The 13842-nt window shown below is 35.5% G+C and overlaps 1 protein-coding gene across 2 annotated transcripts; it reads right to left on the bottom strand.

Moving 5' to 3' along the window:
* Positions 1-3968: 3968 nt before the first annotated feature.
* On the bottom strand, positions 3969-13617 carry LOC112506557 (26S proteasome non-ATPase regulatory subunit 9). 2 transcript variants are annotated; one of them, XM_025110686.1, is made up of 5 exons: positions 13376-13617; positions 11120-11180; positions 6464-6568; positions 5013-5337; positions 3969-4231 (listed from the first exon to the last, which is right to left on the bottom strand). In XM_025110686.1, exons 1-5 carry the CDS (start codon positions 13514-13516, stop codon positions 4210-4212), a joined length of 654 nt encoding a protein of 217 aa, XP_024966454.1. In that variant the 5' UTR covers positions 13517-13617; the 3' UTR covers positions 3969-4209. The 2 variants fall into 2 exon arrangements, with proteins under 2 accessions (XP_024966454.1, XP_024966455.1); XM_025110687.1 differs by having other exon boundaries at positions 5013-5325; positions 13376-13609.
* Between the last annotated feature and the right edge of the window lie 225 nt (positions 13618-13842).

Consider the following 13842-nt stretch of genomic DNA (forward strand, 5'->3'; position numbering starts at 1 on the left):
AATGACACCTAGGTTCCCTTTGCAGGAATGTAATCCGATTTGAAATCCTACAGTCGTAGGATTTTGAAATTCATGGGATTTCATAGCATTGTATAAAATAAGATTTTAGAAAATGTTAAAAACATTTGTTTTGTAATAATCGATTAATAAAAATATAATTTAATTATTTTCATAACTGTTCACAATTTTTTTATAAATTTTTTAGAAGTAATGGAATCCAATTTCATTTCAAATTCTACAAACCAAACATACCAATGATTTCAAATTCATTCCAATCCAAATTTCTTATGAATAATATTGCAAAACAAATGGACCTTTACTTTTTCTTTAAACCCATGCCTTTTACACTTAAATCTAGGGGTGTTCAAAAACCCGACCAACCTAACCTAACGCGAAACAACTAAACCTAACAACCTGATATCTAATCAAGTTGTAAAATTTTCAAACTGTAGGTGTTTGGTTGATATTGGGTTATTTTATTTGAACTCAACCCGACCTGATGAACTCGATATTCTTTTATTTATTGGATTTAATATGATTGTTGAGTCTCTTATTGACAATGTACAATAGACAATTACACCATCATGTACTCTCTTCATATACATATATTTTCAATATGTTCTCCATCTCTATATAACTAGCTCATTTGTATATATGTCTAGTAATTGCAAACACACACACACACACACACACACATATATATATATATATATACACACACACACACACACACATATATATATATATATATATATACATAGGTCAAGATCAAGAGAAAATAACAAAAAAAAAATGAAAAACCGAGTAACACCCTAGTAACCGTTTATCTGGACAGTATACACATGTATACCAGTAACTTTAAGCAATTTTCCGGTATGCATATGTGCATAACATGCACCCATGTATAAAAACCAATAAACAACTTTAATTACCATTATGTACAGGTAGGGATGGCAATGAGTCAGATTGGATTAAGTTCGGGACCAACCCATTTATTAAACAGGTTGAAAATCTCAAGTCAATCCAACCCAACTCATTTAATTAAATGGGTTGAGATTTTTCAACTCAATCCAACCTGTTACCTAAATGGGTTGACAACAGGTTGATCTGCTTACGATTTTCTTAACCCAACATGTTAAATAAATATGTTGAACCTAGGTTGACCCATTTAATTTTAAAATTTTGGAGGCGATAATTGAGTAATAGACTAAAAGGGTTTTCTTCGGGTTTCATGATGATTAAGAGTAATGGAGGCGATTGGAATTTGGACTTTTATCTCAGGACGGTAGGATTTTTACTTAAGAATAAGACAAAACTAAAAATTAGAATACTAGATATAATATTAAGAATAAAATAAAATTATATAATATTTTAAATGGGTTGGTAACAGGTTGAAAACACGTCGAAAAATTAAATTCAACTCAACCCATTTATTTAAATGGGTTAGGCAGGTTGATCATTTATTTAAATGAGTTGAAAATCTCAACTCAACCTGCTAATTCTGGGTTGGGTTAGCAGATTAGGTCATTTTTTGTCACCCTTATGTACAGTTGCATACTCCAGATGAGCGGTCTAGATGTTCCTCAGCTTTTGAGGTTTTCTGAAATGGTTTATCTGTCGTTATGCACCCATTTCATCGAAATGGTTTCACAATTGTATGACCGAAATGGCTTCACGGTTTCATCAATACATTAATCAACGTAATGCCTGATGAGACATTTGTCATTTTCATGTTATTAGTAGATGAATCCATTTCATCGTAATAATGAAATTGTTTCACTGTTCGCTAATTACACATCTTTTTATCAATTATGAAATGATTCATTTTTTTCATGCACCCATTTCATCAGCCAATTTCTTCGAATACGAATGCATTTACCATTACATGTTTTGTTAACCATTAAGTGAACAAAATCATCCAAAAAAATAAAACAAAATGAAACAATTTCATCAATAATTGTTGATAAGAAAACAAGATTATGCAAGAATATTATATTACGCAACCAGTTCATCCCCAAAAGTTTCAAAAAACAAGCTCTTCAATGAATGTTTTCATGTACAAATCTAACATGAATATGTTTCACAGTTGATTATATTTTTACCGGTTCATGAATCTTTGTTTGGATCTGTTTCTAATTTCATGGATTAATGAATATAATAATTTTCGATTTTCATATTATTACCATTAATAAACCAAGAAACCAAATAACAATATTCAATTTTTAAAATTCTAATTTAAATAAATATTTAAATATTTTCATTTATAAAATTTCCTTTATCATGTCACCTTAATTAAAATTTATTAATAACTTCCATATTTAATAGAAAACAATGCAAATAACAAATATGCCTTTAATGATTAAATTTAATTAAGAAAAAAAGAAATTTTTCTATTGGTCGGAAATTATTTACACGGTTTCTAAGAATTAAAATTTATTAATAACTTCCATATTTATATATGTGTGTGTGTTCATATGATTCTTACATTAACAAAAATAATGAGATTTTTTGATTTTGTAACTCTCAATTAATGATATAGGAGTTACATAAAAAAGAAAATGACCTAAATACCCTTTTTCTTTTGTTCACATATGTTCATTGAAATTGTAAATTAAAAAAATCAATTTTTTTTCTCATGATTAATCATAAATGTTTATTGTAAGAATCAATGGCCAAAATTGGTTAACAAAATTAACACAATAATCTTAATTAACATTTGAACCAACCAATATATATATATATGCAAACTGAGAATGATATGATTAAATTTAAGAAATATGAATAAGTTGTACTAAATGATTGATAAAAAAAATTACAAGTAGACTAGATAAAACAAGATATGAAAAGTTAAAAAGAATATTTTAATATACCAAACAATCAACCGACCCGTATGGTTTGGGTTGGATTGGGTTATACTTTGGTTTAAGTTAAATTCAGTTGAGATTTTTCAAACTGCAAACATTAGATTGAGTTGTTCAAATGTTTTCAAGTTGATCAATCCAACCAATGAACACCCCTACTTAAATCTTTGACATTTTTTAAAATATATATAATAATATTTATATACAACAAATAAAACACACACTAGCAATTTTTTTAACCCTCTAGAAAGGTTGAGTTATGCAAGGCCAAAAAGCCAAAAAGCTCTTTGGTTCAAATCTTCTATTTTCATAAATATAATCCAACTTGAAAAATCAGTTGAGAAAACTAAAGCTCCAAAAAGTAAGAAACAAAATAGAGAAAACCTTAACTATTTGACAAACACGAAAACTTGATCGATTTTCAAAAGATATATGATTCAGCATGTCTGAAACATCGCATGATATGGGTTTCAGGCCTCGATTTATAAAAAGGATGGCAGGATTCTTAACCGGTTCTCTTCGATGAAAATGCTTCCAAACGCCCTCAATGATGGATCGATCATTATGCGGCTTCTGCTTCCGAATACACAAAAGGAAGCACACCCCATCAAGGATATTCTCTCGACGTTTCAACAACTCCAAAGGTCGTTGTCGTCGTAAATTTGGATAAACTGTAAACTGACCATAGTAATAGCTTTACCACTACACTGGAGTTCTGATTCATCCAAGACCACAAACAATACAAGACAAGCATAGCATACAAGATGGCGGACACAAAAGCTATATAAAAAAAAACCCAATTTAAGTTGAAAAGTAAGATATTCGATAAAATGAACCTAGGCCCTTTGAACAAAGGCAACAACGTTAACCATCTCTTTCTTACAAACTTGTGCCGTTGTTTAGTTTCAAAAATTATGAAGGCACCCAATGAAACGATACAGTGGTCAGCACCCTTTAGAGACGTAGTTCTTTTTCCATTATGATGGAACCATGAAGGGGTGGCCCGTGCCACCGTATTCCCCTATGTATGTCCGCCCTTGAAGATGTACATGTGAAAGTATAAAATAAATGCAGACACCCTCCAAAAAGCATGTCTTAAAGTTAAAGTGTCTGCAATGATGGATTACATCTTATTGAAGAAACCATTTTTACTGCTAATATAAGAGAAGATGAATGATGCATGCAATAACGTAATGGTGCACAGTCAAAGTCTAGATAACTCTTACAACATTATTGAGTTGTTGACAAGCTGTATATGCAAAGCTATGGAAACATCCGAGTTTGGACAATAGTAAGCTTACTTGTACTAATCCAGCACACCCCATGAAATGACATCGGAAAAAACACATCACAAGATCCGGAAATTACATCTGCAAGAACAAGTATACAAGAGTCGGGTCATATTCCATAGACAGATAAGAATGAAGTCACATACAAGTTGCCGATATGGAATGATTAGACCAATCAAATTTGAGGAAATGACAGGTGACACTCTCTCGCTTTTTGCACGTGAGAGTGGCCATCTTGTTAAATTTGTAAGAGTTGAATGGTTTGTTGTAACATGTCAACAAATGAATTGTAGAAATAAACCAAACCAAACCAAATGAGCGCAGTATATCCCACCCGAAGGTGGGGTCTGAAGGGGTGAGATAGACCTGACCTCTACCTTCAAATAGTAGAGCAGTTGTTTCCATGCAAACCCCTGGCTTGTGAGAAGTGTGCAAACTAGATAGAAAGTTCTACATGAATTGTACAACTGTTTGGTACACAAGTAGGACTGCATACTTGACTGGCATTGTGGCTGAATGATGAAGAGGCTATCTAATAAGAGTTCATCAAAGCAAAAAGACTAAAAAGTAATTAACTTGTTCGAACAATTGAACCAAGCTTTTTGTTGGAGAGAAACTATCGGTCTTGCCAAAATGCAAAAAACACCACATATTTATAACATCAGATGATTTAAACAGATTGCGGAAACATAAATGAAAAAAGACCATTAGTACTAGTCACTTTTTGTTCAAAATCACTCTTTCTTGGAAAGTGTAGCCTTTTTATTGCATTTTCACAATAATGATGGTTTGTTTGCAACAAAAATCCAAGTGCAATGCAATGGTTGGGAAATTTAATCACTCTAGAAGATAATTTACGTACCCAAGCAAGCCACGGCCTTGCCAAGTTCTTGGCGTGACTGTCAAGTTAATTGAAGTCCCTTGCCTCATAACCACCATAGGTACAGGATGGCCTTGATTCATCTGTGCTTCAGAAGCAAGCCTTGGTAACAAATTATCACCATATTCAACATTCCCAAATTTCACAATTTGATCTCCAAGTTGCAAACCATCCTCTGCTGCTGGAGATTCCTCAGTTATCTCATCCACCATTGCAAAGGGTCTGCTGACATCCACATCCATTTCACTGATGGGACCTCCCCCATTAGATGGACTGATATTATGCATATTGGGACCTGCAACATCACCTTGTAACACAACGGAAATGCCAATGAGTTTGCTGCCTCACATAAGCAACAAGTTTTTGTCTTACATAGCAATAGATATGAACTTTACATTGAGTTCTAGCAAGTAGTAAGGGTGCGTTTGGTACACAGACGGGACAGGCCATGACTCAACGGGCAAGAGCGAGGTAGATGGGTGAAAGAATTGGTCAAGATTTTAGGGTTTTAATTTAGCATGGGTAATTTAGTAATTTATCACTTTTGTCCCACCTCCCTGATTTTGGTTTTTCCACCTATTTTGGTGAGACAAAAAACATATCATTTTTGTCCCACTCAGTCCTGTCCTGTCCCGGTCTTAATGTCACATCTAACATGAAACAAGCTTTTGTCCTGCTCTGTCACATCCTGTCCCGCGTACCAAACGCATCCTAACAGTTCTAGGTACTAATTCTATGAGCTTCAGTATTCCACACATGCAAGAAATAATATGGACAAACTAATGAGGTTTCAGAAGAAAATTTTACAGCAAATCCATACATAAACAAGATGTGTACAACTAAAAAGTACACTATTTGCTAGAAGACAACTTTCTAAGACAGAGATCCATGGAAAAAATACGTATGCAAATTTAACTGGCATAGTTGTTGAGGACTCTAATAAAAAAACCAGCAAGGAATTTTTTTGGAGTGTATAATATTTATACAAGACAAATGTAACAAATAAACTCACACACCCTCCTTTTGGTGAGGTTTGATCCCCTGACCTCCTAGGAAGCCAAAGACTACAATACCGCTAGGCCAAAGGCCCTTTGGTAGCAAGGAGTAATTTCATGGCAACCAAAGAGCAATTCACAGATAAAACCATCTATAAGATTAAAATACATCAGTATCACACATTCATGTGGTATAAGCACCCTTTTGTTGCATGCTTGGCTTAGCATGTACAAGTGTGTGTTAGAGAAAAAGTGAGAGCAGAACAAGTTTTAGGGCAGGCAAGGCTGTTAGTATAAAGTCAACTGATGAGCAATCCATATGTCTAACTATAAACAGTCATATTTACTCCTAAAGAATTAGCAAATGCAGGATTTAAATTAGAAGCAACTAGAATGTTCATTTTACAAGTCATTAATTAATTTCTTATCACTGCCAACCTGAGTCCATAGCAGTTGAAGATTTTGAAGCAAGCCTTGCTGCATGCAGCAGCTCTATATTTTGGCCTATTTTCTCCGTTATATCTGTATGATCATTCCGCAGTCCTGTACCATGTCAATTTGAGAAAACGGTAAGAAGTTCAATGGAATCAGAAATGTATCAGCGAATTTCAAAAAACAAATGATTTTGGCACACCTGTAACGCTAAAGGAAGAAATTTTAGTGATCAAAGAAATAGCAATTAAGTTAACGACTTCACGAATAATATCCCTTGTTTTTGTCATACAATTTGTATATGTTGCCCATTGTCACACCCACTTCCTAATCTACGAGTCAAGGATTGTCCCAACAAATTTATTGTTTTACCAGGCAATCTCATATGATATGCAGCATTTTTATCGAATGTATCAAGTATTGTGTACTCTGACTGCATTCTTTAAAAAAGGGTGGTCGTAAGACCAAGCAATACCAGTTGGGTAAGATGACGCTTTTATATGATCCTATCACTTTTTCTGCTATACTTCCCAAATATGAGAATTCTGGCATACATCTTTGTTCCACAATAGCCATTCAGGCAAAGCTCCTTTACCGGAAACATTTTGATGTACCCTCGATGACTTGATGAACACACAATTAAATTAATATGGAATAGGACAGAGATTGAACGGTTACAATAGATTTCCAGGCACTTCGAGACTGCCAATGTCTCCCAAGGCTCTCGCCCAAAACACAAACTAAACTGATCGATGAAACCCTATTGGCCTGACCTTCCTTATTTATACTAGCCCACTAATACTACTTTTGCATTAACTACTTGTACTAATTTATTAGGTACTTGTACCCTAGCCTACCATATTTGACTATTTGACCCCACTACCTAGGGTATAAAAATACCCGCCCCCAAACTCTCAGCTTTGTCCTCAAGGTGGAAAAGAATCAAAAAGAAATTGATCCCAAGGTTTTACATCAATGACTAGTGGTGATGGTGGTTCCCCATGAAGATCATGTACCCAACCCCTAGTCAGCCCTTTATATTGCCTTGTCTTTGTGATCAAAATACCCTCTATTGACTTTAAAAGTACTGAACGCTAATCACAACAGCCTCTTTTCGCTCTTCCTCGGTTAGTAGATTTAGCAGGTTATCTCTCAGCCTTCACAATCCACTGATCTGGAGCCTTTCTGTCCATTTGGTGCGGTGAAAGTGGAATACTTACCACTAAACTACAGCCAACATCAAATCTAGGAATCACCCTCTTTCTAAGACCAACTGCGAAGATTGATTGGCACATCTCAATGATTTCAAGTACCACAACCTGGAATTTATTGGAGTTGAAGAAGGCCAATGCCACTGTCATGGAGATCCCCTTTCTCTTAGTTCAACTCTCACGTACAATACCCATACATAAGCAAACGAATCTTTTGTAGCTTCCATTTCATATTTTTGCATTTGTTTCCTAGATATTTCCATTGGAGGTGAAGTAGCCTTCCTAAGGGCGTACATTTTCCAGAATTGACATGGCCAATAATAGCAAGGTTTATGAGTTTCAGATAGTCTTTAGCTTGGTCAAGTATCAAGCACCTCTCAGGTTTATAGAGTGAATGAAGATCACTTTTACCCCTTTTTGGAATTCTAGAATTCCCAGATTTCACACTCATGGTCAAACCATATAATTCACTCGAAATCCTATGTGTTTGTATCATAAATATGGGAGCAAGTCTGTCCTCATCCACATATTCCAAGTTATCCTTTAAAATTGACTGTGCTAAGAAGTCGGAAAGTTTAGAGCTTGAGTTCAAGTTGGCTGGCATTCTTCTTCCGGAAATCTGATATACCCTAACTCAAATTACAAACAGAAAACGTACCTCCAGCTATTGAATTGTAAACGAGAACAAATGGAAACAGGGATTCGATAGACAGTCGGCAATTATGAATGAACAATTCTGAAATCGTCAGCCAATCTATTGTAAAATGGAAATCGATTACAACTCCCAGACTTTCAAGAGGTCTGGGATTCTCTCCTCAAAGCTCTTGCTTTGCACTCTACAACTGAATTTCTCAAACAGAATACCCGACGATAACCGAACAGCTATCTATTTAAGCTCGACGTATTTACCAAACTACCCTCAATTGAACAATACAAAACAGTAGTTGCTAACTAATGATTTCTTCTTCTACAAGTGAATCTCAACGGGGGTTTACCAAAATCCTAGATATTCTTAGCATGATATTGGGGAATCTCATTGCTATTACTCAAATCGACCATCGTTTTGCTGGAAGGAGAATAAAAATTTGACGATTTCTTGACATCGAATGCAACCTTGGCACCACATTTTTAATCCAGTCACCGTACATAGTGGCGGCAGAGGTAGCAGCAGCGGCAGCAATAGTCTCTGATAATCGTTGTCCAATCTCTCTCCCCCGTACGCCGTTGATGACATGGAGTATGTGGAAAAGTCGGCTACTCTTTTTACGTTTGTCACATGTTTGGGCCAACTTGAAATATCTTCATCGGGTTTGGGCCAAATTGAAATATGTTCATCTGGCTTGGGCCATAATAGGCTTAGTAAATCAAAGCCCATCGCCTTTTCATACAACGATCGATTACTCGCAATCGATAATGAAAGCCCGGCGATGGTGAAGAGATTGGTGATGGTGGTGATATCGACGGTGGCTCGGGTAGTGGGGACTGCAACAATGGTTGGTTGTTACCTAACCCCGTCCATTTCTGGTGATATCGACCATTGCTTTCTGTTTGCTCCCTCTTCTTCTCCCTATCTATAAATCCTCCTTTTTTCCCCTACAAATTCTTCTCCATATTGTCCCTCTCCATGGCAACACCTTGTTTTAGGGTTAGAAACAATTTACCAGATAAACACACGGTTATTGAGCAGAACTGAAGAAGAATCATCCACTTCGGATCCTCCCATCGTCTAAAAGGTCTCCTCTGATTCTCCCTACAAAACCATCGCAAGGCATCCCCTTCAAAGGAACTCGCAAAGACTTCCATTTGCTCTTCGTTGTTCAAGCATTTCAAGACAAAATACTTCTCAATGTTGTAAAATCCACCCATCGGGATTGTTGCCATTGAAAGATGGAATCTCTGATTTGTTGCTTTCAAATGCCATGGATCGACTCGATTCAACTCTTTTCTTCTCCGCAACCTTAATTAGCCTATCGAACTGCTTCATCATCATGTTCATAACCTCCTTCATGGATCCCATGGTCAATTCCAGATCCATTGGATAAGCCACGCTTCTAGTCGCCATCCCACGATCTCACTGCTCTAATACCAATTGATGTACCCTCGATGATTTGATGAACACACAATTGAATTAATATGGAATAGGAACAAAAAAGATAGAACGGTTACAATATATTTTCCAAGCACTTCCAGACTGCCGGATGTTGTAGGAACCCAGAATCCTCTAATATACCAATAATCACAGCTTAAATCAATAGACGAGCGAAAGCAATAACTATGACATTGGAAGGTTAGGAGAAATGAACAAAACACAAATGAAATTTGAAGTGTTGAACAAGTCGGCTGTATTGATTGAAGAAAGTTACAAGAAAACCAAGAACACTCTTAAGTGTGTGTATAGAAAAACTCTCAACAATAATCTAGACCTCACAAGTGTATAGCTATTTTCTCTAGCAAGAGCATCTTCTAATTTGGCAAATCAGAGAGTGTTTCCTTAAAGGAAGCACCCTTTTATATGCCATTTCCAAAACAGAATCTTTGATAATTCAGGCTTCAAACTCTGTCACAGCATCTAGAATCATTAGCCTTCACGATCCTTGAAAGTTGGAACCGTTTCTGCACACGTGCCGGTCTCTGATTGGAAAACTTGTGATATGTGTCGTGGAACATTGTGTGCAAGCTAAAGGGGAATGAGACCCAGAGGCTCTGCATGTATAGTGCAGAGGCTCTGTGTCTGGAGTTGTTGCTCTGCATCAAGTCCTTAAGCTTTTCGACGCTAAGACTTAATCTTCCTTGCTTGGCACGGGCTCTGTATGCGAGAGATACCTCTGTGTCCGAGTATTTCTGTGTCTTGGCGACATCTGCATTCGAGCTCTTGTTCCAGGCTGCTTCCTAGACTAAGTCCTCTTGACTAGAGCAAGAAGCTTTTTACTTACACTTCATGAAATATATATCTAAAAGATGTCTCCTAAGGTTCTCACCCAAAACACAAACTAAACTAATCGATGGAACCCTAATGACCTAACCTCCCTTATCTATATTAGCCCACTAATATTGTTTTTGCATTAACTACTTGTACTAATGCATTAGATACTTGTATCCTAGCCTAACATATTTGACTATTTGAGCCCACTACCTAGGGTGTAACACATTCGCACAATGGAGTCTAGATCATGCTTAACCTTGCAAATATTTTACTTGTATAATTGAGCATGACAGTTGGCAACCTCTATGATATATAATTTGGACGGTTTCAACCATCCCCCTCAATTATGGTGTCATATTGAACATTAACGTCGTTTCACATAAAATAAAACTAAAAACAAGTGAAATAGATTTAACATATGAGAAACAAGCATTACTTTGAGTTGTATATAACTGAGACAAATCATCATAATACCTACAAGAGCACTGAGATTAGTGCATTGCCATGTTAAGGATGACATTTACGAACCTGCAAGTCTATTTCGATCCGCTCGCACTAGTGGAATGTCAATGTCAGACCTCGGAAACCCCTACAGAAAATGAACTTTTCATAAATGCACTTCCATGTCAACTCCAATATCTCAAATGTACTTGCAACTTCTATAAGATGTAGTAAGTATCATACAGAAGAGCTATTGTGATCAAAATTCAGTTTGATATTAAAAAGTTAGAAGTATAGAAGATCTAAGTTAACATGGTAATTTGAATTGAAATTACAGAGAATTTAATGTATAACCATCTGGAAGAGATGGAAAGGCAGCAAGAACCCCACATTCTCAACTGATCTCTTTCTTGTATCTCACATCTGATGCCTATTGGTAGGTTGTTCACCATCAATCAGCACTGTTTCCACATATGACTAACAAATTGATTGACGCATACTAACTAGTCCATTTAATTGCACTCCCTCCCTCCCGATAGAAGTATCCTCAGAAGCCACCATTCTACAAGTGTATTGGTTTATCAAAATGGTATAAGTATAGTCATCTCAAGACTTGCATTCATGGGAGTGAGAGCAAATGTTTATATCATATTGAACATACATCTAGAAAGTAGAAACAAAATAGATAGCTTTTGGAGGATATTTTTTGAAGTTCAAGGAGAATTATAGAAACAACTCAAGGGAGCTTAATGTGAGATGTGACAATCAAACTGATCAGAATTCACTAATGAAAACCAAAAAAAATTAAACTGATTGAACACCCACATATAGAACAATGATCACATGTAATGATACTTTTTTTGACATACTGTTAAGGAATAAGGATGTCCTGGTGTAACTTAGTTTGTGAAAGTCTGTGACATTTTTGGACATATTGTTAGGGATATTTGGGTTTAACTCATTTTGTGAAAGTCTATGAACATAGTCATAGAAGTTCAAAATTTTCTGCAACTCCATAAAAAAGTTCGACCACTTCAAGGAATTGGATTGCTCAATAGTAATAAATTACTAGAGCTTAGTTATCATAGTACATTCAGAACTCGAAAAATTTCTGGTACAACATTTGTTTAAAGGGATTTTAACTTTTCAGGGACGTCAAGGAGGAACTATCGTAACATGCTCAAATAACTGTTTGAACCCCTATTTGTTGGAATTCAAATCCAGCAAGCAGCAAGAGCTCCTCCTCTTCTTCCTGCTCAAATGGTATAACAAAAAACAAGGAATACAAGGACAACCTTTTTCTGAGAATATTACCATTGTCCATTGCTTAAATAAAGTTTGCAAAAAATGGGTAGTGTTGCTTCCACTAATTTTTAAAATCTGTTGCAGGTTCTTTTCAGTAAGAAACACAGAAAGATCAAGATCACCAACTCCACCCTCACAAGCATAAACAGACTTAGATTGACAGCTAGTGATGGTATCACAACCTAAAACGAAGATATATCCCCTTCCCTCAACAACGAACTGGTAAACGGAGGTAACCACTTAATACAACTCAAAGGGCTTACAACACTCCACTTATAAAAGCTTTATAAATATACACACATATCATAGATTGCATCATGACGACAGAAAACCTGGTCAAGTAAGCAAGAGTTTGGACTATTTCATGGTTGAGGCATCAACTGTGACAAGAAGAACGAACTTGTACATACAAAATAATATGACATATAACCAACTGCTTTCCCATTCCAGAATAAAAAACCAAGATACATTTTAATTATGAGTATATTTATTACAAGAACGGTTACAAGATGATGAGAGCTCAATAGAACACAAATATACATGGCATATTCTCAAAGGATATTCAGCAATGAGTATGATCCATTCTTCCATGAAATCCAAGGTCTATAAGTTTTATAAATCCATTTATATTTAGCTACAAAATCCTTCTATTTGTTTTTTGAAGTATATAACAGCAAATACTCAGACACACTCCAGAGGTCCTATTTTAATATTTAAAACTTATGGTTTTAGTTTTCTTATTTTTGTATCAATAACTTCTTCACGTACTTCCAGATGCCCTGCCCACTTTATGTCAAATGAACAGGTTCGTTTTGACTTCAAATGATCATCTCTTTTGAAAAAAATTAAATTCTATAACTTTGTTTTTGCTAACATCATCAAACCTAACAAGTACTGAAAAAGGATGCTAGTGATATCAATTTGGTAGTTGGAGGGCAATCTTCTTGTAACAGAACATATACACGTCAATTATAAAAAAATGTAAATATATGTACAAAAATTTTAATTATATATCAAAGAAATATTATAAGTAATTGCCTCAGAGTCGACGAGATTGCCGGAAAGTCCAGGGCCGCCGGGCTGACAAAGACGCTCGATGATAACGTTCATTTCCGTCTCCAAAGCACTCCTTTTCTCCATTAATTTCTTGATCTCCGACTTTAAATCCATTGCTACCATTTTAACGCTGAACTCTCCGACTGGAATTTTGCAACGTGAGTTAGGGTTAGGGCTTTCTGAGAGATCAAAATAACTTCATCAGCACACAAAGTAGTCATTCCAATCACTGAAAGTTACATCCACGCCCCTTGTACTATTAAGAGTACAATACACATTTCGTCCCTGTGGTTTTTACAAAATTTATATTAGGTCCCTCAGAAAAATAATTACACATATGATCATCAAGGTTTCATTTTTATTATAAATTGAGTCCTTCAACTTAAATTAACTCTACTATCAGTTGCTCCAGTTAAAAGTCTGAGGTAATCATTTTACTTTTCTTTAGA

This window comes from Cynara cardunculus (assembly GCF_001531365.2).
Source record: "Cynara cardunculus var. scolymus isolate 2C chromosome LG 2, CcrdV1, whole genome shotgun sequence".
NCBI lineage: Eukaryota > Viridiplantae > Streptophyta > Magnoliopsida > Asterales > Asteraceae > Cynara > Cynara cardunculus.